At 43.4% G+C, this 21,455-nt stretch overlaps 1 protein-coding gene across 6 annotated transcripts in view; it reads left to right on the forward strand.

The window, feature by feature from the left end:
- The window catches only part of LOC139556657 (syntaxin-binding protein 5-like), a 167,165-nt gene that overhangs the window by 63,251 nt on the left and 82,459 nt on the right, over positions 1 to 21,455 (forward strand). For all 6 annotated transcript variants that reach the window (XM_071370872.1, XM_071370875.1, XM_071370877.1 and 3 more), the window contains exon 5: positions 14,960 to 15,094. In XM_071370872.1, coding sequence (XP_071226973.1) covers positions 14,960 to 15,094 — 135 coding nt within the window. The remainder of the gene's footprint in view (positions 1 to 14,959; positions 15,095 to 21,455) is intronic.

Below are 21,455 nucleotides of genomic sequence, written 5' to 3' on the forward strand. Positions count from 1 at the left end.
ATGTCTGTAACACAGACTTCCAGAGTTGGCAATGTGGGGATCCACCATGTTTCATAAAAATGTATGTTGTCTGCATAGCAGTGAAAGTTGACATTGTGTTTTCGAATGACATCACCAAGAGGTAGAATATATAGTGAAAACAATAGTAGTCCTAAAACGGAACCTTAAGGAACACGGAAACTTACAATTGATTTGTCAGAGGAAAAACCATCCAGAAAGACAAACTGATTTCTTTCCGACAGATAAGATCTACAGTGGCTTGCGAAAGTATTCAACCCCTTGGCATTTTTCCTATTTTGTTGCCTTACAATCTGGAATTAAAATGTATTTTTGGGGGGTGTGTATAATTTGATTTACACAACATGACTACCACTTTTATTGTGAAACAATCAAGAAATAAGACCAAAAAAACAGACAACGTGAGCGTGCATAACTCAATAATAATAATTGAATAATAATTCACCCTCCGAAAGGCAAAACGTTGTAGAGCCACCTTTTGCAGCAATTACAGCTGCAAGTCTCTTGGGGTATGTCTCTATAAGCTTGGCACATCTAGCCACTGGGATTTTTGGCGATTCTTCAAGGCAAAACTGCTCCAGCTCCTTCAAGTTGCATGGGTTCCGCTGGTGTACAACAATCTTTAAGTCATACCACAGATTCTCAATTGGATTGAGGTCTGGGCTTTGACTAGGCCATTCCAAGACATTTACATGTTTCCCCTTAAACCACTCAAGTGTTGCTTTAGCAGTATGCTTAGGGTCATTGTCCTGCTGGATGGTCCCAGTCTCAAATCTCTGGAAGACTGAAACAGGTTTCCCTCAAGAATATCCCTGTATTTAGCGCCATCCATTATTCCTTCAATTCTGACCAGTTTCCCAGTCCCTGCTGATGGAAAAACATCCCCACAGCATGATGGTATTCTTGGGGTGATGAGAGGTGTTGGGTTTGTGCCAGACATAGCGTTTCCTTGATGGTCAAAAAGCTACATTTTAGTCTCATCTGACCAGAGTACCTTCTTCCATATGTTTGGGGAGTCTCCAGCATGCCTTTTGGCGAACACCAAACATGTTTGCAAATTTCTTTCTTTAAGCAATGTATTTTTTTCTGGCCACTCTTCCGTAAAGCCCAGCTCTGTGGAGTGTACAGCTTAAAGTGGTCCTATGGACAGATACTCCAATCTCCGCTGTGGAGCTTTGCAGCTCCTTCAGGGTTATCTTTGGTCTCTTTGTTGCCTCTCTGATTAATTCCCTCCTTGCCTGGTCCATGAGTTTTGGTGGGCTCCCCTCTCTTGGCAGATTTGTTGTGGTGCCATATTATTTCATTTTTTTATAATGGATTTAATGGTGTTCCGTGGAATGTTCAAAGTTTCTGATATTTTTTTATAACCCTACCCTGTTCTGTACTTCTCCACAACTTTGTCCCTGGCCTGTTTGGAGAGCGCCTTGGTCTTCATGGTGCCGCTTGCTTGGTGTTTCCACTTTCTTAGTGGTGGTGCAGATTCTGGGGCCTTTCAGAACAGGTGTATATATACTGAGATAATGTGACAGATCATGTGACACTTAGATTGCACACAGGTAGACTTTATTTAACTAATTACTGTATGTGACTTCTGAAGGTAATTGGTTGAACCAGATCTTATTTAGGGGCTTCATAGCAAATAGGGTGAATAAATATGCACGCACCACTTTTTTTTATACACTTTTTTTTAAACAAGTAATTTTTTTCATTTCACTTCACCAATTTGGACTATTTTGTGTATGTCAATTACATGAAGTCCAAAGTAAAACCTATTTAAATTACAGCTTGTAATGCAACAAAATAGGATAAACGCCAAGGGGGGTGAATACTTTTGCAAGGCACTGTAAAGCAGGCAATAACTTGTCCGTGTAGACCTATTAGGGTTTCCAATCTCTCCAAAGCTTCACTAAGGTCTAGTAGGAGGACAGATGCAGAACCTTGGTCTGACGCCTTTAAAAGGTAATGCACCACCTTCACAAGTGCAGTGTCAGTGCTTCGATGGGGTCTAAAACCAGACTGGAGCGTTTTGTATCCATTATTTGTCTTCGGGAAGGCAGGGAGTTGTTGCACAACATATTTTTCCCAAATTGTGAGAGGAATGGGAGATTGATATAGGACGATATTATAATTTTTTATTATAAAAAATAAATAAAATGTATACCCTCTATTTCTCCCCAATGTTGTGATTACGATCGTGTCTCATCACTGCAACTTCCCGACGGGCTTGGGAGAGACGAAGGTCGAGTCATGCATCCTCCGAAACATGACTCGCCAAGCCGCACTTCTTCACACAACGCCCGCTTAACCCGGAAGCCAGTCGCACCAATGTGTCAGAGGAAACACCATTCACCTTGCCGACCAAGGTTAGCCTGCAGGCGCCTGGCCCACCACAAGGAGTCGCTAGAGCACGATGAGCCAAGTAAAGCCCCCTCAACCAAACTCTCCCCTAACCTGGACGACGCTGGGCCAATTGTGCTCCGCCCTATGAGACTCCCAGTAACGGCTGGTTGTGACACAGCCTGGGATCGAACCCCAGGTTAGGTTAGGAGGTTAACAGATTGTTGTACTCTGACGTCCTTGGGTAGGTGGAGGGAGTCTGGAAGGTCATCTAGGAATCTTTGGGTTGTCCAAGAATTTATAGCGTGGCTTTTGATAATCCTTGGTTGGGGTCTGAGGAGATTATTTGTTGCGATTGCAAACATAATAAGATGGTGGTCCGATAGTCCAGTGTTATGAAGAAAAACATTTAGATCAACAATATTTATGCCACGGGACAAAACTAAATCCAGGGTATGACTGTGGCAATGCGTAAGGTCCAGAGACATGTTGGACAAAACCCACTGAGTCGATGATGGTTATGCCTTTGGAGTGTGTCTGTGGACTTTGCCATGTGAATATTGAAGTCACCAAAAATGTGAATATTATCTGCCATGACTACAAGATCCGTTATGAATTCAGGGACCTCAATGAGGAACGCTGTATATGGCCCAGGAGCCCTGTAAACAGTACAGTAGCTGTACAAAGTTATTGTGTATGCTGCGTAGATTTCATGACTAGAAGCTAAAATATTAGAACGCCATCTTTTTGGGGGGTTAATTTAAATATCTGTGCATCTGCCTTTGTGGGATGCGCAGGGGATATGTCACTAGTGTAACCAGGAGGAGATGCCTTATTTAACACAATAAATGTATCAAGCTTGAGCCATGTTTCAGTCAGGCCAATCACATCAAGGTTATGCTCAGTGATTAGTTCATTGACTATGACTGCCTTGGAAGTGAGGGATCTAACATTAAGTAGTCCTATTTTGAGATGTGAGATATTACAATCTCTTTCAATAATGACAGGAATGGAGGTGGTCTTGTGTTTAGGAGCGTGTTGCATGCTCCTGTCTGTTCACTGGCAATCGTTCTGCTCTATATAAACCAAGGCTTATGTATAAAGGGTATCTGTCGGTCCTGTCCCGCCCCAGGGTAAAGGAGGTGACACATGTGCACCTGATTTGCCTCTTTCATCCTCCCTCTTTCATCCTCCCTCTTTCATCCTCCTCCCCCTCTCCTTCTTTCCAACCCAGCAACTAGATTATTCCGATCAATCGCTCCTACCCAGCCCCAACATGGGGTGCAGATGTGACCGCGCACACACACACACACACACACACACACACACACACACACACACACACACACACACAGTTCTTTGAGTATTTCCAAGCTGTTAGCTGATACTATTCTGAATTATGTAATCTTAGTTTAATTGGGTAATTCATCAAATTATTAGAAAGCATCAGTAGTGTTTTTAAAAATGTTGGCTCAATAACTTTGCAGTCAAATAGCAAGTTACTGGGGGGCAGAATCACCCCACTTCAAGTGGGAGGGGTCAACTGTCTGCTCCAGTGACACACAGGGCTTAAGCATCAGAGCCAATAACGGTGTTCCTTCCATGATCCCTCAGTCTGATAGGGGAAGGGGTTAACCGTCAGAGCTAATCGCTGCTGATGTGACGGACAGGTGCCCGGCAGTGTCTTTACAGGCTGAATGTGTTCCTGCCGAGTCTGTGACTGTGTGTGACATTTAGTGAGCGTGGCTCTCAAACACAGCCTGCCTGCCTCCCTGAGCAACAGGAGTGAACTCAACAGTCCTGTACACTGAACCCCGGGAGACAACGAGACAAATTCCCACAGAGCTGAGGAGAGGATGAGGGGAAGAGGAAACTATTCTTTCCCATATGATTAGGATAGACAGTATAGGTGTGCCAGTGTAGGTCAAGGTAGAGATAACACACGTGGTTATCCCCTCCCTTCTTTGATATTCTGTGTGACTGAAATGCTCACACACGTCTTGGGATGTTTTTGAAACGGGCACAGCCGACCCGAGTTCACTTATCACACCTCTAAGTGACACTGATAAATGGTGTTGAAGTAACAACTTTGAAGCAACATCAACGACAAACTACTGTTCAGGATTAAAGAAAGACCATGTCCCCAATCTCTCAACCGGGTGCTCCCCCTTCCTCGTCGTCTCCTTCGTCGTCTCTTTCGGCATCTCCTTTGCCATCTCCTTGTCTCCTCTCCTTCACCAGCGACTGATCAGAAAATAGCTGATGTCTTGCAGAAATCCCTCCCAGCCACAGCTGTAACTGATCCAGTCCCATTAGATATGCGGAGATGAGGACAGAGAAAGTCTTGTTGGAGCACTGTGGACCATTCACAAAGTAGTGGCAGAGTCAGTGGGTCGGTGACAGGGGATGGAGGAAAGAAGAGGAGGGGAGAAAATAAGAGAGGAGGGAAAGGTGAGGGGAGGAGTAGAGAGGAAAGGAAAGGAGAGAACAGGAGGAGGGGAGAAGAGAAGAGGATTGGAGAGGAGAGGAGATAAGGGGGATGAGAGGAGATGAAAGGAAACGAGAGGAGAGGAGTTTTGCCAAGTCATTGTGGCTGTGGGGACTCTGTCGCCTCCTGGCTGCAGATTTAGGCTTTTCAGCGTTTATTTTTTTACTGGCCGAGTTAGATGAAGCTGATGTGATACACACACACACACACACATCCCGAAGGTCAGCGCTTGTTGGCATATCTTCGAGCTAAAATTGCCACAGTTATGCAAGTAAAGTTGGAGCCATTCACAGTTTCACTGTTCCGATTGTGTGTACTAAGACTTGCAAGGCTTAATCTTTGGGACAATAATATGCTACTGGCAGGATCAACCAGGTAGCCCCCCACATCATTGAGGTTTACCTGGGCACGCAGCGAGGCACAGGGGCACAGTCCTCCAGTGATGAAGGAGACCCAAGCACACTCGTGCTCGCCCAGTGGGAGGCCACAACCTATCCACAGCCAAAGCCACGGGAGACGAGGCGCCACTCAAGAGGTGTTCCATTGGAGAGTTTTTGGAGTATAACGCACAACATAGCCAACGATGGGGTTTGAGAAACTGACCACTGAGACAGATGGGTCGATTGAGTCTTGTTCGATGTGAGACAGGCCGATTTGAATTCGAGGCAGGGTGAAAAGAGGCACCACTGATGGGGGCCCTCCCAAGGTGGATCACATATGCCAATCAGTCAGGATGAGTGAAACTGATAGGACAGACAGAGAGGGACCAAGGGGATGAATGGTCTAATGCAGGGAGTGAGAACCAGGAATGGGAGCACCACAGCCAGTCCCATTGTCTACATGCACCATCAGTAGGTTCTTGCCTTTTTAGGGAGTTTTTCCTAGCCAACAAGCCTCTACATCTGCATTGCTTGCTCTCTTGGGTTTTAGGCTCGGTTTCTGCATAAGCACTTTGTGACATTGCTGATGTAAAAAGGGCTCTATAAATACATTTGATTGATTGATTGACTAGCGCCAGGTAAAAGAACCAGAACCTCCCCAGGTGGCAGAGACAGACCCAGAGGTCGCCAGAGCAATCATTTGTATCCTGAGAATGAGCAACCAGGCGTGGGAGAATGAATATGTAAAAATTGCACTCAGAACCACTTAAAAAGATACAAATTGCAACAGGATACAAATAGGCCTAATGCAAATAACTGTTATTTGATAAAATAAGTCTAAAAAGGTCATTATAGAAGGTTATTAATGGTCTATGTCCCCTGGAATGACATCTGTTTCCTCTGGTGTGAAACCATCTGTTGTCAAAATGGGAAAGCTGTTTTGACTTTGGCTGTGTTATCTATTTGAAATCGCTCTGTAATTTCCTGGTTGCAAAACTTCTACACTGTTCGCTCAATTTCATTTTATGTGAGAATCATTGTGCCATCTAAATCAGTGTGAAATATATTTTCAAAAACAAAATGTATTGTTTTTACAGCTGTTTGAAGCTGGTGGACCAAAGCCGAACGTCTCTGCCATGTTATGGGGAGGAGGGAGATTTGTTTTGAATGCAGCCTAGTGCTGTTGCAATTCACCTAGCTTTCACATACGGGAGAAATTCGGAGACATTCTAGGTGTAGCACCTTTAAAGCTGGAATCATCCCGGAGAAGCATCTTCTCTTATAGATATGATAGGCTCTTGTGAGATGTAAAAGCACTTAGACAAACTCATGTGCAATTATGTTCCTTACTTTTCCTTTCCAATCAACCCTAAACATGTCGCTAAGTGTACCAGGGGAACCCTCGATTAGTTATCTCACACACACATACAGTGCCTTGCAAAAGTATTCCTCCCCATGGCATTTTTCCTAATTTGTTGCATTACAACCTGTAATTTAAATTGATTTTTTTTGGATTTCATGTAATGGACATACACAAAATAGTCCAAATTGGTGAAGTGAAATGTAAAAAATTTGTTTTATAAAAAAAATATTTTAAAAGTGGTGCGTGCATATGTATTCAACCCCTTTGCTATGAAGCCCCTAAATAAGATCTGGTGCAACCAATTACCTTCAGAAGTCACATAATTAGTTAAATAAAGTCCACCTGTGTGCAATCTAAGTGTCACATGATCTCAGTATATATACACCTGTTCTGAAAGGCCCCAGAGTCTGCAACACCACTAAGCAAGGGGCACCACCAAGCAAGCAGTGTAACAGTATAACTTTAGTCCGTCCCCTCGCCCCGACCCGGGCGCGAACCAGGGACCCTCTGCACACATCAACAACAGTCACCCACGAAGCATCGTTACCCATCGCTCCACAAAAGCCGTGGCCATTGCAGGGCAAGGGGAACCACTACTTCAAGGTCTCAAAGCGAGTGACGTAACCGATTGAAAGGCTATTAGCGCGCACCACCGCTAACTAGCTAGCCATATCACATCCGTTACAGCAGCACCATGAAGACCAAGGAGCTCTCCAAACAGGTCAGGGACAAAGTTGTGGAGAAGTACAGATCAGGGTTGGGTTATAAAAAAATATCTGAAACTTTGAACATCCCGCGGAGCACCATTAAATCCATTATTAAAAAATGGAAAGAATATGGCACCACAACAAACCTGCCAAGAGAGGGCCGCCCACCAAAACTCATGGACCAGGCAAGGAGGGCATTAATCAGAGGCAACAAAGAGACCAAAGATAACCCTGAAGGAGCTGCAAAGCTCCACAGCGGAGATTGGAGTATCTGTCCATAGGACCACTTTAAGCCGTACACTCCACAGAGCTTGGCTTTATGAAAGGGTGGCCAGAAAACAAGCCATTACTTAAAAATAAAAATGAGCAAACACATTTGGTGTTCGCCAAAACATATGAAAGAAGGTATTCTGGTCAGATGAGACTAAAATGTAGCTTTTTGACCATTAAGGAAAACGCTATGTCTGGCCAAACCCAACACCTCTCATCTCCCTGAGAACAACACCCCCACAGTGAAGCATGGTGGTGGCAGCATCATGCTTTGGATATGTTTTTCATCTGCAGGGTCTGTGAAATCTGGTCAGAATTTAAGAAATGATGGATGGCGCTAAATACAGGGAAATTCTTGAGGGAAACCTGTTTCAGTCTTCCAGAGATTTGAGACTGGGACGGATGTTCACCATCCATCAGGACAACGACCCTAAGCATACTGCTAAAACAACACGAGTGGTTTAAGGGGAAACATTTAAATGTCTTGGAATGGCCTAGTCAAAGCCCAGACCTCAATCCAATTGAGAATCTGCGGTATGAGTTAAAGGTTGTTGTACACCAGCCGAACCTGGCAGGTATCCTAGTGGGGTGGCAGGTAGCCTAGTGGCTAGAGCGTTGGACTAGTAACCGAAAGGTTGCAAGATCGAATCCCTAAGCTGACAAGGTACAAATCAGTTGTTCTGCCCCTGAACAAGGCAGTTAACCCAATGTTCCTAGGCCGACATTGAAAATAAGAATTTGTTCTTAACTGACTTGCCTAGTTAAATGAAGGATTAAAAAAAATAAAAAAAATAACATCCAACTTGAAGGAGCTGGAGCAGTTTTGCCTTGAAGAATGGGCAAAAATCCCAGTTGCTAGATGTGCCAAGCTTATACAGACATACCCCAAGAGACTTGCAGCTGTAATTGCTGCAAAAGGTGGCTCTACAACGTTTTGCCTTTCGGAGGGTGAATAGTTATGCACGCTCCAGTTTTATTTCTTGTTTGTTTCACAGCATCTTCAAAGTGGTAGGCATGTTGTGTAAATCAAATGATACAAACCCCCCAAAATGTATTTTAATTCCAGGTTGTAAGGCAACAAAATAGGAAAAATGCCAAGTGGGTGAATACTTTCCCAAGACACTTTACGCACGCACACACACACACACACACACACACACACACACACACACACACACACACACACACACACACACACACACACACACACACACACACACACACACACACACACACACACACACACACACACACACACACACACACACACACACACACACACACACACACACACTATGTATGCAAAAACAATCACACACACACACACACAGTCACATCTGATAGTGCAGATGGGTCTATGGCACAACACCTGAAATCAATTGCCTCCCACCTAATGGCTATGTGATAACGCCACTAGCTGTCATGACTAGATATGCATGTGTGTGTGAACAAGTGTGTATGCATGAATGAGCGATTGGGTTTTGGTATGTAAGTATATTGGTGTGCGCAAGTGTTCTTATGCTTTGTGATTGTGTGTTTGTGTATGTGGGTGTGTGTATGTGTATGTGATGCATGTCGAGCAGCCCGACGCCTCTCCTCAACCCCATGAATATATTCATGGTACTGCAGAGCAGTGGAGCGGAGACAAGCACCAGCTCTACTCAGGTGTGTGTGTGTGTATGCTTGTGTGTGTCTACAGTCTGACAGTATGCATTGCTTCTCACTACAGCCTTTCAGAGAGAAAGATACTGAGACAGACAGAGAGGGAGAAAAACACATAGAGAAGGGATAGAGGGGTTTTGGGTTTGGGGTGCGAGTGAAAAAGATAATCCATAAGATGGACACAGGAAGAGAGAGAGAGAAAGGGAGAGGGGAAGATTGGAGAGGAGGAAAGGAACTCGGACAGAAAGAGAGAGAGAGAGAGAGAAATGAGAAAAAAATGCATGTGAAAAAAAAATAATGGATGGGCTTTCAGATGTACATTTTTCCGTTTTTTTACCGATTTTTTTTCTTTTTTCCCTGACATTTCTCACCACTCAGAGACACATAGTTTCCCAAAATTTCACACGATATTCTACATTTCACATCTGCTTTCATAACCGGTGGGATTAGAACCTGGGTTCCCCATGGGAGCAGCCAATGTCTCAAACATTAGACAAGAGGAATGACACTGTGTTTCTCTTTTTTTTACCTTGATTTAATTAGGCAAGTCAGTTTAAGAACAAATTCTTATTTACAATGACGGCCTACCCCGGCCAAACCTTAATGACGCTGGGCAAATTGTGCGCCGCCCTATGGGACTCCGAATCATGGCCAGTTGAGATAAGGCCTGGCATTGAGCCAGGGTCTGTAGTGACGCCTCTAGCACTGAGATGCAGTGCCTTAGACCGCTGTGCCACTCGGGAGCCCCAACTCCATTTATTATCAATTTCTCTCAATCTCAGCATTTAATTTATTATTTTTTTTTATCCCATTTTCTCCCCAATTTTTGTGGTATCCAATCGCTAGTAATTACTATCTTGTCTCATCGCTACAACTCCCGTACGGGCTCGAGAGAGACAAAGGTCGAAAGCCATGCGTCCTCTGAAGCACAACCCAACCAAGCCGCACTGCTTCTTAACACAGCGCGCCTCCAACCCGGAAGCCAGCCGCACCAATGTGTCGGAGGAAACACTGTGTAGCTGGCCCCCTTGGTTAGCGCGCACTGCGCCCGGCCCGCCACAGGAGTCGCTGGAGCGCGATGAGACAAGGATATCCCTACCGGCCAAACCCTCCCTAACCCGGACGACGCTATGCCAATTGTGCGTCACCCCACAGACCTCCCGGTCGCGGTCGGCTGCGACAGAGCCTGGGCGCGAACCCAGAGACTCTGGTGGCGCAGCTAGCACTGCGATGCAGTGCCCTAGACCACTGCGCCACCCGGGAGGCCCAATCTCAGCATATTGACGGTTCAATTCAAAATAGGGACGTCAAACGTTTAAACACTTAATCCAATGAATCGCAGGATTTGCTGTGATCACGATTAATCACAAATTCAGAATTTGTTCAAATTGAGCTGTTTTTTTAAGAGTTTTATATAAAGACCATTACAATAATATTGACGTCTGATTTCGTCCAAGGTAACGGTTAGTAAAATCTGGTAAATTGATAAACGCACACTTTCTTTAACCTCAATCTCAGTTGTTTTTTAGCTGTATAGATTATGTAAAGGTATTTGTTTACATTCATTCCAATAGCAAACACATTCACACATTTTAAAATACGTTAAAATCCCTTTTAGGCCTGTGTATCCAAAGTAACAAAAACCAATAGACAGCAAACAATAACAGAAGCCATGAATAGCTAGCTAAGACAAAATGCAGAGCTAGCTATCGCCTATCACTGAGGTAGCTAGCGGTTAACAATTAGCTTGCAACCAATGTCATAAAAAGTTACCTTCTAAAATGTATGACGAAGAGAGGAGCGTGCCTGCAGCAGGAACACTCCGCATGCCTCTCCATAGTGGTAGTGCTACGTACACATGTATATTATTGCAACACCATGGAGGACTACAATAATAATGGAGTGAATGGCTCAGAAATAAGTTTTTCTTTTTTTACTCACCTCAATTATAGTACTCAGGTAGGCTAAGTAACCTTTTTTACAGAATGGCATTAATGAATTTGCTATTCCACATGTGGAAACATTGCTACTGGAACATCTTAACACCATCTTTTCATGTGAGGAAAATAACACTATTTCACCCCAACAAGTGAACTTGCAATTCCACATGTGAATGTTTCTCACATGTAAAACTGCTAATTAGATTTTCACATGTGAAGGTTTTTCACATTTGAATATGCAATTCCAGATTTTCCCATGTGGAGTTTTCCCATGTTTCCCATGTGAAACTGCAAATGTTTTTTCATGTGATTGTTTTTCATGTTATTCTCATGTTACTCTCCTCACATGTTAACATGTGAACTCTAAATGTAATACATTTGAAAATATGGTTCCACATGTGAAATTTAAGGTCAACATGTGAAAGCACTCCCTGAGAGAGTGTGGTTCTGATCAGAAGTGCTTGGTTCAGGTATATCAGTCCTGATTGGATGACCGGCTTGGCCTACTTTGGTCCTGTTTTATTCATGTACCATTAGGAGGACTTGAGAATGGCTTGTTATAAAGACAGTGCTGATTCCAGGTCAAAATAACTAGTGGGGTTAGATGACCATTGGGTCATAGGTCAAATCAAATCAAATCAAATTGTATGTCATATCCGTCGAATACAACGGATGTAGACTTAACTATGAAATGCTTGCTTATGAGCCCTTCCAAACTATACAGAGTTTAAAACAATTATTATACAAAGAAAAATAGTAACACGAGGAATAAAATACACAAGAATGGAGCTATATACAGGGAGTACCAGTACCAGATCAGTGTGCAGGGGTATGAGGTATTTGAGGTAGATATGTACATGAAGGCAGGGTAAAGTGACTAGACATCAGGATAGATAATAATAAGGTATTTGAGGTAGATATGTACATGAAGGCAGGGTAAAGTGACTAGACATCAGGATAGATAATAATAAGGTATTTGAGGTAGATATGTACATGAAGGCAGGGTAAAGTGACTAGACATCAGGATAGATAATAATAAGGTATTTGAGGTAGATATGTACATGAAGGCAGGGTAAAGTGACTAGACGTCAGGATAGATAATAATAAGAGTAAAATGAAGAACAGAGTAGCAGCAGCAAATGATGAGTGCAAAAGTGTGTATGTGTTGTGTTGGTATCAAATCAAATTGTATAGGTCACATATACAGGTTTAGCATATGATATTGCGGGTATAGCGAAATGCTTGTTCTTCTAGTTCCGACAGTGCAGTAATATCTAACAATTTCAACAAATACTTAATACACACAAATCTAAGTAAAGGAATGGAATGAAGAATATATAAATATATGGATGAGCAATGTCGGAGCGGCTGTCACGTCGTGTATGTAGGTGGCAGGGAAGTCAAGCGCAGGAGAATTAAACTTGGTATAAATGGAGTATTTTAATAACTTAAAACATAAACTCCAAAACCAAAGTCCATAATAACATAAATGTGGGTAAAAGAACCCGTCGCACACCAATCCATAGAACATGAACATAACAATAAACAATCTCTGACAAGGACATGACAGGAAACAGAGGGTTAAATACACAACAATAAATGAATGGGATTGGAACCAGGTGTGTAAGAACACCAGACAAAAGCAACGGAAAATGAAACATAGATCAATGATGGCTAGAAGACCGGTGACGTCGATCGCCGAGCACCGCCCGAACAAGGAGAGGCATCGACTTCGGAAGAAGTCGTGACAGCGGCATAGTATAAGATATAGTATAGAGTACAGTATTTACATTTTAGTCATTTAGCAGACGCTCTTATCCAGAGCGACTTACAGTAGAGTGCATACATTTTATTACATTTTTACATACTGAGACAAGGATATCCCTACCGGCCAAGAGCAGACGCTCTTATCCAGAGCGACTTACAGTAGAGTGCATACATTTTATTACATTTTACATACTGAGACAAGGATATCCCTACCGGCCAAACCCTCCCTACCGGCCAAACCCTCCCTAACCCGGATGACGCTATGCCAATTGTGCGTCGCCCCACGGATCTCCCGGTTGCGGCCGGCTGCGACAGAGACTGGGCGCGAACCCAGCCCAGCCTGGGCGCGAACCCAGAGACTCTGGTGGCGCAGCTAGCACTGCGATGCAGTGCCCTAGACCACTACGCCACCCGGGAGATCCATCCAGTATATACATATAAGATGAGTAATGCAAGATATGTAAACATTATTAAAGTGACTAGTGTTCCATTCCAAGTGGCCAATGATTTCAAGTCTGTGTATTGTAGGCAGCAGCCTTGCTGTGCTAGTGATGGTTATTTAACAGTCTGATGGCCTTGAGAAAGAAGCTGTTTTTCAGTGTCTGGTCCGCGCTGTTGCGCCTTCTTCACCACACTGTCTGTGTGGGTGGACTATTTCAGTTTGTCAGTGATATGTATGCCCGGGACTTAAAACTTTCCACCTTCTCCACTGCTGTCCCATCGATGTGGATAGGGGGGTGCTCCCTCTGCTGTTTCCTGAAGTCTCCTTTGTTTTGTTGACCTTGAGTCAGAGGTTATTTTCCTGACACCACATTCCCAGAGCCTTCACCTCCTCCCTGTAGGCTGTCTCGTCATTGTTGGTAATCAAGCCTACTACTGTTGTGTTGTCTGCAAGCTTCATGATTGAGTTGGAGGCGTGCATGACCACGCAGTCATGGGTTAACAGGGAGTACAGGAGGGGGCTGAGCACACACCCTTGTGGGGCCCCAGTGTTGAGGACCAGCAAAGTGTAGATGGTGTTTCCTACCTTCACCACCTTGGGTGCGCTCCGTTAGGAAGTCCAGGACCCAATTGCACAGGGCGGGGTTCAGACCCAGGGCCTTGAGTTTAATGATGATCTTGGAGGGTACTATGGTGTTGAATGCTGAGCTATAGTCAATAAACAGCATTTTTACATAGGTTTTCCTCTGGTCCAGATGGGATAAGGCAGTGTGATGGCGATTGCATTGTCAGCAAATCGAAGTGGGTCTAGGGTGACAGGTAAGGTGGAGGTATGTGTGTTTGTGTTGTCGGTATGCGTGTGTGTGTTATGTATGCATGTGCGTATGTAGTGAATGTGCATGGGCTTTGTGCGAGAGTGTCAGTGCAGTGTGTGTGAATATGTATATGGTAGTGTGTAGTCTTGTGATTGTGCATAGAGTCAGTGCAAGATAGATTCAGTGCAGATAGTTTGGGTAAACCGTAATGAACTATTTAGCAGTCATGAGTATTTAAGAGTCCTTTTAGGAGTCCTATGGCTTGGGGGTAGAAGCTGACTCAGGTAGAGACTGATGTAGGTTTCAAAAGCTTTTGACCGTTCATTAAACTTCACATAGAGAGATGGATGGATGGATTAATTGATGGTTGAAGGACGAGTGGAATTATTGGACAAATTGATGAAAGAATGAAGATGAAACAGACGGATAAATGGAGAGCAGGGAAGGAAAGGTAACATGTGTTCTGGTCCAGTCCTCTTCTCTCGTATCAGTCCGGTAATTAGGTGCCCAATAGAGTTTTAAACACCTCCACCGTCACCTTGGTCTCAGCTCAGCATTTTTAGCTCACTGTAGAAAACAAAGAAGATTCTTAAACTGCACAGTTTCTGTGTTTTAAATGCAAATAGGATATCATCAGCAAAACACTTCTGTCTTTCTCTTTTTTCTCTCTCTCTTTGTCTAATGCTACTACTTTTACTACCTCTCTGTGTCTCTATTTCTCTGTGTCTCTTAACTCCTACATCAACTTTCTCATTTCTCTCCATCTTCCAGGATCACGTTCGTCCACCTGCCCTTCCAAAGTAAATGGCTGTACATTGGCACAGAGAAAGGAAACATCCACATCGTCAACGTGGAGTCCTTCACACTCTCAGGCTACGTCATCATGTGGAACAAAGCCATCGAACTGTGAGTGTCAACACCAGCCTCTTCTTCTCGTCACACTGTCACAACGGCTTGTGGTGGAATGGACATAGCTATCAAAGAGCCTCTTAGTCACCTCTAGGCTTCATCCACACCTGGTGGCTTCAGTAACTGCAGGTGTGAAGGAGAAAGGATGTGAGTCACTATCTGACTCTTATTTAGTAGGCCTCTTCAGCATGGGGTTGAAGTATTTGTAAGATACTGTGCTATTTCACTGGTTATTTGTCAAATCAAATGTATTTATAAAGCCCTTCTTACATCAGCTGATGTCACAAAGTGCTGTACAGAAACCCAGCCTAAAATCCCAAACAGCAAACAATGCAGGTGTAGAAGCACGGTGGCTAGGAAAAACTCCCCAGAAATGCCAGAACCTAGGAAGAAACCTAGAGAGGAACCAGGCTATGAGGGGTGACCAGTCCTCTTCTGGCTGTGCCGGGTGGAGATTATAACAGAACATGGCCAAGATGTTGAAATGTTCGTAGATGACCAGCAGGGTCAAATATTTGTGTTGCTGTTGACATCCTCCATTTTGTTTCTGCTCTAGAGCTCTTGCATAATTCAATCTTGAGTTTTGTAGCATTTTCCCAATCCTGTCTCTTCCTGTCTCGTAGTGAGGGGCGGAACAGATGTCTGTTAAAATCAGTGTTGGGCATGTACAGATGTCCTGTCTCGACAGTGCTGAGAGGAAAGGGAGGAGGAGAGGGGGAAAGGAGATGAGAGGGAGAGAAAAAGCCAGAAGGGGAAGAGAGGACAGGGAAGAGAGGAGAGGAGTGGAATTGATAGAGGAGGGGTGTTGGGTTAGGAGAGATGGAGAGGTGAGGGGATAGAGGAGAGGAAGGAAAGAGTGGGTAGAGAAAGGGAAGGTTGTTTGGGGTAGACAAGTAGAGGAAGAAGAGAGGTGGAGGAGAGGAACGGGTGACAGTATGGGTCTCTGAGGAGTAGTGCCTGACAGTCCTGGAGCTGCCATGGTATGCCCTGACTAAAGGGACACGTCAACCCACTTGTATATATGCTCTACTGAACACAGTGTGTCCTCCTCTCCCCTCTTTATCCTTTCCCCTGCTTCTCTCACTTTCACTCTCTGTTTCCAAAAACTGAACTCAACATCTCAAACACCTTAACCCATACACGCTTAACCCATACTCGCACAAACATGTGTTTGTGTGGGCGTGTGTGTGTCTCTGTGTGACTCTGTGTGAAGGGCCTTCAGAAAGTTTTCACACCCCTTGACTTTTTCCACATTTTGTTGTGTTACAAGGTGGGATAAAAATGTATTTCTTTGTACTTTTTGGTCAACAATCTACACAAAATACTTTGTAATGTCAAAGTGGAAGGAAAAAAATATATAAAAAATGAAACATTAATGTCATTACATTTTAGAATCACGATTACAGCTGTGAGTCTTTCTGGGTAAGTCTGTAAGAGCTTTGCACAACTGGATTGTACAATATTTGAGCATTATTCTTTTTAAAATTCTTCAAGCTCTGTCAAGTTGGTTGTTGATCATTGCTAGACAGGCATTTTCAAGTCTTGCCATAGATCTTTAAGCCAATTTAAGTTTTAAACTGTAACTAGGCCACTGCGGATCATTCAATGTTGTCTTGGTAAGCAACTCCAGTGTATATTTAGCCTTGTGTCTTTGGTTATTGTCCTGCTGAAAGGTGAATTTGTCTCCTAGTGTCTGTGGAAAGTAGACTGATATGGCAACGCCTGGTATGGAAACTGCACGGCATCTGACCGTAAGGCGCTGCAGGGGGTAGTGCGTACGGCCCGGTACATCATTGGGGCCAAGCTTTCTGACATCCAGGACCTCTGACACTAGGCGGTGTCAGAGGAAGGCCCAAAAAATTGTCAAAGACTCCAGTCACCCAAGTCATAGATCGTTCTCTCTGCTACCGCACGGCAAGCGGAACCGAAGCTCCAAGTCTAGGACCAAAAGGCTCCTTAACAGCTTCTACCCCCAAGCCATAAGACTATAACAATTAATCAAATGGCCACCCGGATTATTTACATTGACCCCCCACCCACCCCGCCTACACTGCTGCTACACGCTGTTTATTATCTATACATAGTCACTTATTAAATGACCTCGACTAACCTGTAAACCCGCACGTTGACATCGGTACCGGTACCCACTGTATATAGCATTGTTATTGTTATGTAATTTTCTTGTGTTACTTTTTGATTTTATTTAATGTTTTTATTTTTATTTGACCTCAGTTTATTTAGTTAATATTTTCTTATATCTATTTCTTGAACTGCATTGTTTGTTTTTTTTAATTATTTTTTTATTTTATTTTATCCCCTTTTCTCCGTAATTTTCGTGGTATCCAATCGCTAGTAATTACTATCTTGTCTTATCGCTACAACTCCCGTACGGGCTCGGGAGAGACGAAGGTCGAAAGTCATGCGTCCTCCGAAGCACAACCCAACCAAGCCGCACTGCTTCTTAACACAGCGCGCCTCCAACCCGGAAGCCAGCCGCACCAATGTGTCGGAGGAAACACCGTGCACCCGCCCCCCCTCGGTTAGCGCGCACTGCGCCCGGCCCGCCACAGGAGTTGCTGGAGCACGATGAGACAAGGATATCCCTACCGGCCAAACCCTCCCTATCCCGGACGACGCTAAGCCAATTGTGCGTCGCCCCACGGACCTCCCGGTCGCGGCCGGCTGCGACAGAGCCTGGGCGCGAACCCAGACTCTGGTGGCGGAGCATAGCACTGCGATGCAGTGCTCTAGACCACTGCGCCACCCGGGAGGCCCTGAACTGCATTGTTGGTTAAGGGTTTGTAAGTAAGCATTTGACGGTGAGGTCTCTACACTTGTATTTGGCGCATGTGACAAATACAATTTGATTTGATCCAGGTTTTCCTAAAATATTATTTCTGTGCTTAGCTCTATTCCATTTATTTGTATCCTAATAAAACACCCTAGTCCTTGCCAATGACAAGCATACCCATGACATGATGCAGCCACTACCATGCTTGAAAATATTGTTTTGACTGTCCACAAGAATCCAATTCGGTCAGATCAGGTTTGCAATGATTAACTTAAATCAGACACCTTCTCACCTTAGAGGGGGGAAGGAAATATATAGGGGGGGGGGGGGGGTTAACAACTCACATCCTGCTGTAAATCAATACTGCAACAATATTTCTAACATAGAATGTGGGAAATGGTCATATTTTATTTTGTTGGTTATTTTGTGAAGTCATTAACAACGTCATAAAGGAAATACTGTAACTTGGAAAGTATACCCAATATATGAAGTTTCCATACAATGCGTTGTGCATGTAATATGAACAATGATTAAAGTGTTTTTGGTTAAGAGAGGGATGTGATTTGAGAAGCTATAAGAGATTAAATGAATATATAACTTTGCACAGTGAGTAGTCACCGCCCTGAGTGAGGTCAGAGAGCATGTCAACCTGTTGGAACCTCCCCTTTTTGAACAAATTGTATAAATGATGGGTTAAGAAAAAACACATCAGACCAGAAAGATGTGACGCTGCAGCTGCACGTTTAAAGTGGTTTGAACTTTGAATCTCAACACGAGGTGGAGACGATACACTACCCTCCCAGATAATCACGGGTATGGCTGATTAGCTGTCCTAAGTATCTATGAAAGCTAATTTAAGTAGGACCATCCTGTTACTCTGTTCAAACCATCAATACGGCTGGCTAGCCTATCTTCAAAGAAGCCTCTTCAAGAGTGAATGGAAGGAAAGTCAACTCTGTAGTTCTGTTCAGGACTACACGACAAGTCACCGGATATCGGACAACTACAGAGAAGGACAACAGTAGAAGACTTGTCGGAACCATTTCGGACAATCAAAGTCTTACAAGCGTGCCGCGAAAAGGCCCAACTGCCAAGGCAAGGCTACCCTATTCACCGAGAGAGATCCCCGTCGAACCCAGGCATTTCACGTAAATACATTCAGGATTTCTTACTCAAAGCGGGCGGCGGTTTGTGTGCAAAGTATATGGTTACTGTAGGTGAGAGTAGTTTATGAATGTACCAATTTTAAGTGTCTATGTCCCTCTCTCTCTCCCTCTCCATCTCTTCTTTAACAAGCAGCCAAGTTGTTGTCATTCCGCTAGGGACCTGTTTTTTCAGTGTATTAAGTCTTCAGTCAATAACCGGTGCAAAGTGTGTATGTTTATCCTGTGTTCCCATTTAATTAGATAGTAAATAAATAATTAAACCAATTTGTGTAGTACTGAATCATAAGTATGGCTTGGGTTTTTGCAGATGGAGGTTACGACTGTTCAGAATGATGATATGATACGAGGTTATGATTAATACGTTGACTGTTTATAGATGTGATAGGACCTTTTAGAGTTTAATTCAGGAGAGGGTAACTCTTTAAAGAACTGCTCTCGTGGTGTCCCGGATCCTAATGCGTTAATTGTTGCATGATTCATTAAACCGGGTAACAATTAAACATAGTTAATTACATAAATAAATGTCTTCAGATTCATGTCAAAGTCAAGTCACGACAATATGAAGAGTCATACTCAGTGGTGTGCTCAGTGATTTTGCTCCAAACATAAGACTTTGTATTCAGGATATAATGTAAAGTTAATTTAATTTCCATGAATTTCAATTGAATGCCTTATTGCAATCAGGATGCGTGTTTTGGAATATTTTTTATTCTGTACAGACTTCCTTCTTTTGACTCTGTCATTTTGGTTAGTGTTGTGACGTAACTAGAATGTTGTTGATTCATCCTCAGTTTTCTTCTTTCACAGCCGTTAAACTCTGTAACTGTTTTGAAGTCACCGTTTGCTTCATGGTGAAATCCCTGAGCGGTTTCCTTCCTTTTCGGCAACACGTTAGGAAGGACGCCTGTATCTTTGTAGTGACTAGGTGTATTGATACGCCATCAAAAGTGTAATTAATAACTTCACCATGCTCAAAGGGATATTCAATGTCTGCTTTTTTAAAAGTTTTAACCATCTACCAATAGGTTCCCTTCTTTGAGAGCTATTGGAAAACCTCCCTAGTCGTTGTGATTGAATCTGTGTTTGAAATTCACTGCTCGACTGAGGGACTTTGCAGATAACTATGTGTGGGGTACAGAGATGAGGTAGTCATTCAAAAATTATGTTAAACACTATTATTGTACACAGAGTGAGTCCGTGCAACTTATTATGTGACTCGTTAATCAGATTTGGACTACTTATTTAGGCGTGGCATAACAAAGGGTTTGAATACTTATTGACTTCTAAAAACATAATTACACTTTGACATTATGGGGTATTGTGTGTAGTAGTGGTGCGCAGGTCTAGGGGCTGTTACGGGGACTGTATTACCGCAACACCGGCAGTAAAGAGTCATGACCGCAGTCAAATTTCACTTGACCGTTTAGTCACGGTAACTGGGCTTCTCCAAGCTCTGATGCTGCTGATGGTCATTAGTAGCCTTCCAAACTTGTTAACTGCCTGGTACTCAGCACTCTATTGTCCCAATAATCACTCTGACATCAATGTATTCAGCCCAAGGGCACAACGGCCACTGTCCGCAAAAGACATGGAATTTTTTATATGGCATTACGGCCACACTAGGTGGATGCCGCCAGGAAATTCGGGCATTATCAAGTGCTTGTCAAATTGTGAATGAGAGACTGATGAAGTGTGTGCAGCCTGTGCACGAAACACAGCAGAGCTCATGCCTTTCATGTGCCTTTTTTCAAATCTTCAATGGAGTTGCATCATGCAGTCTTAGAATGTAATAAAAATCAAAACATATAGCCCAACGTTTGTATCACATAAATAACTCTAAATTATTAAGCATACAGGAGGACCTGTTTCTTTGTTAACAGCTCAACACAGAATAGCTGCGTGCGCGCACACCCTCAGAAATCATTTGAAATCATTCTTTCTATTTTATTCAACTATGTTCAATTGTTTTCTTCATACTATAAAATAATATCAAATAATGCCACGGAATTCTAAGCAGATCTTGCCTGCTAAATGAACTAATGTAGCCCACAGCCATTTGGCATATTATGGCAAATCCAGATCAGGGCCTAACATAAGGAAAACTCAGAATATGCTATTCTGTTCTTCTGAAATAGATGACATTTTCTTCATATCATGTTTCTTTAGACCTGTCTAACATAAATAACGGATTTATTAGACTTTTTAAAATGTACAGTAGATGTTCCGAAGGTCTGTATCAGTGGCTTGTAGGTGTGGAAGCCAGGAGATGCAAAATGTGTTTATGTTCATGAATGGTCAATTACCTTGAGACCAGCAGTTATTTGCTTGACAATCACTAGCTGACAAAATGTAATCACCGCCGCAGCCCTACGCGGGTCAGCTATTTGTTCACCCGCCCGCA

The sequence above is a fragment of the Salvelinus alpinus genome, chromosome 27, assembly GCF_045679555.1.
Source record: "Salvelinus alpinus chromosome 27, SLU_Salpinus.1, whole genome shotgun sequence".
Taxonomy (NCBI): Eukaryota; Metazoa; Chordata; class Actinopteri; order Salmoniformes; family Salmonidae; genus Salvelinus; species Salvelinus alpinus.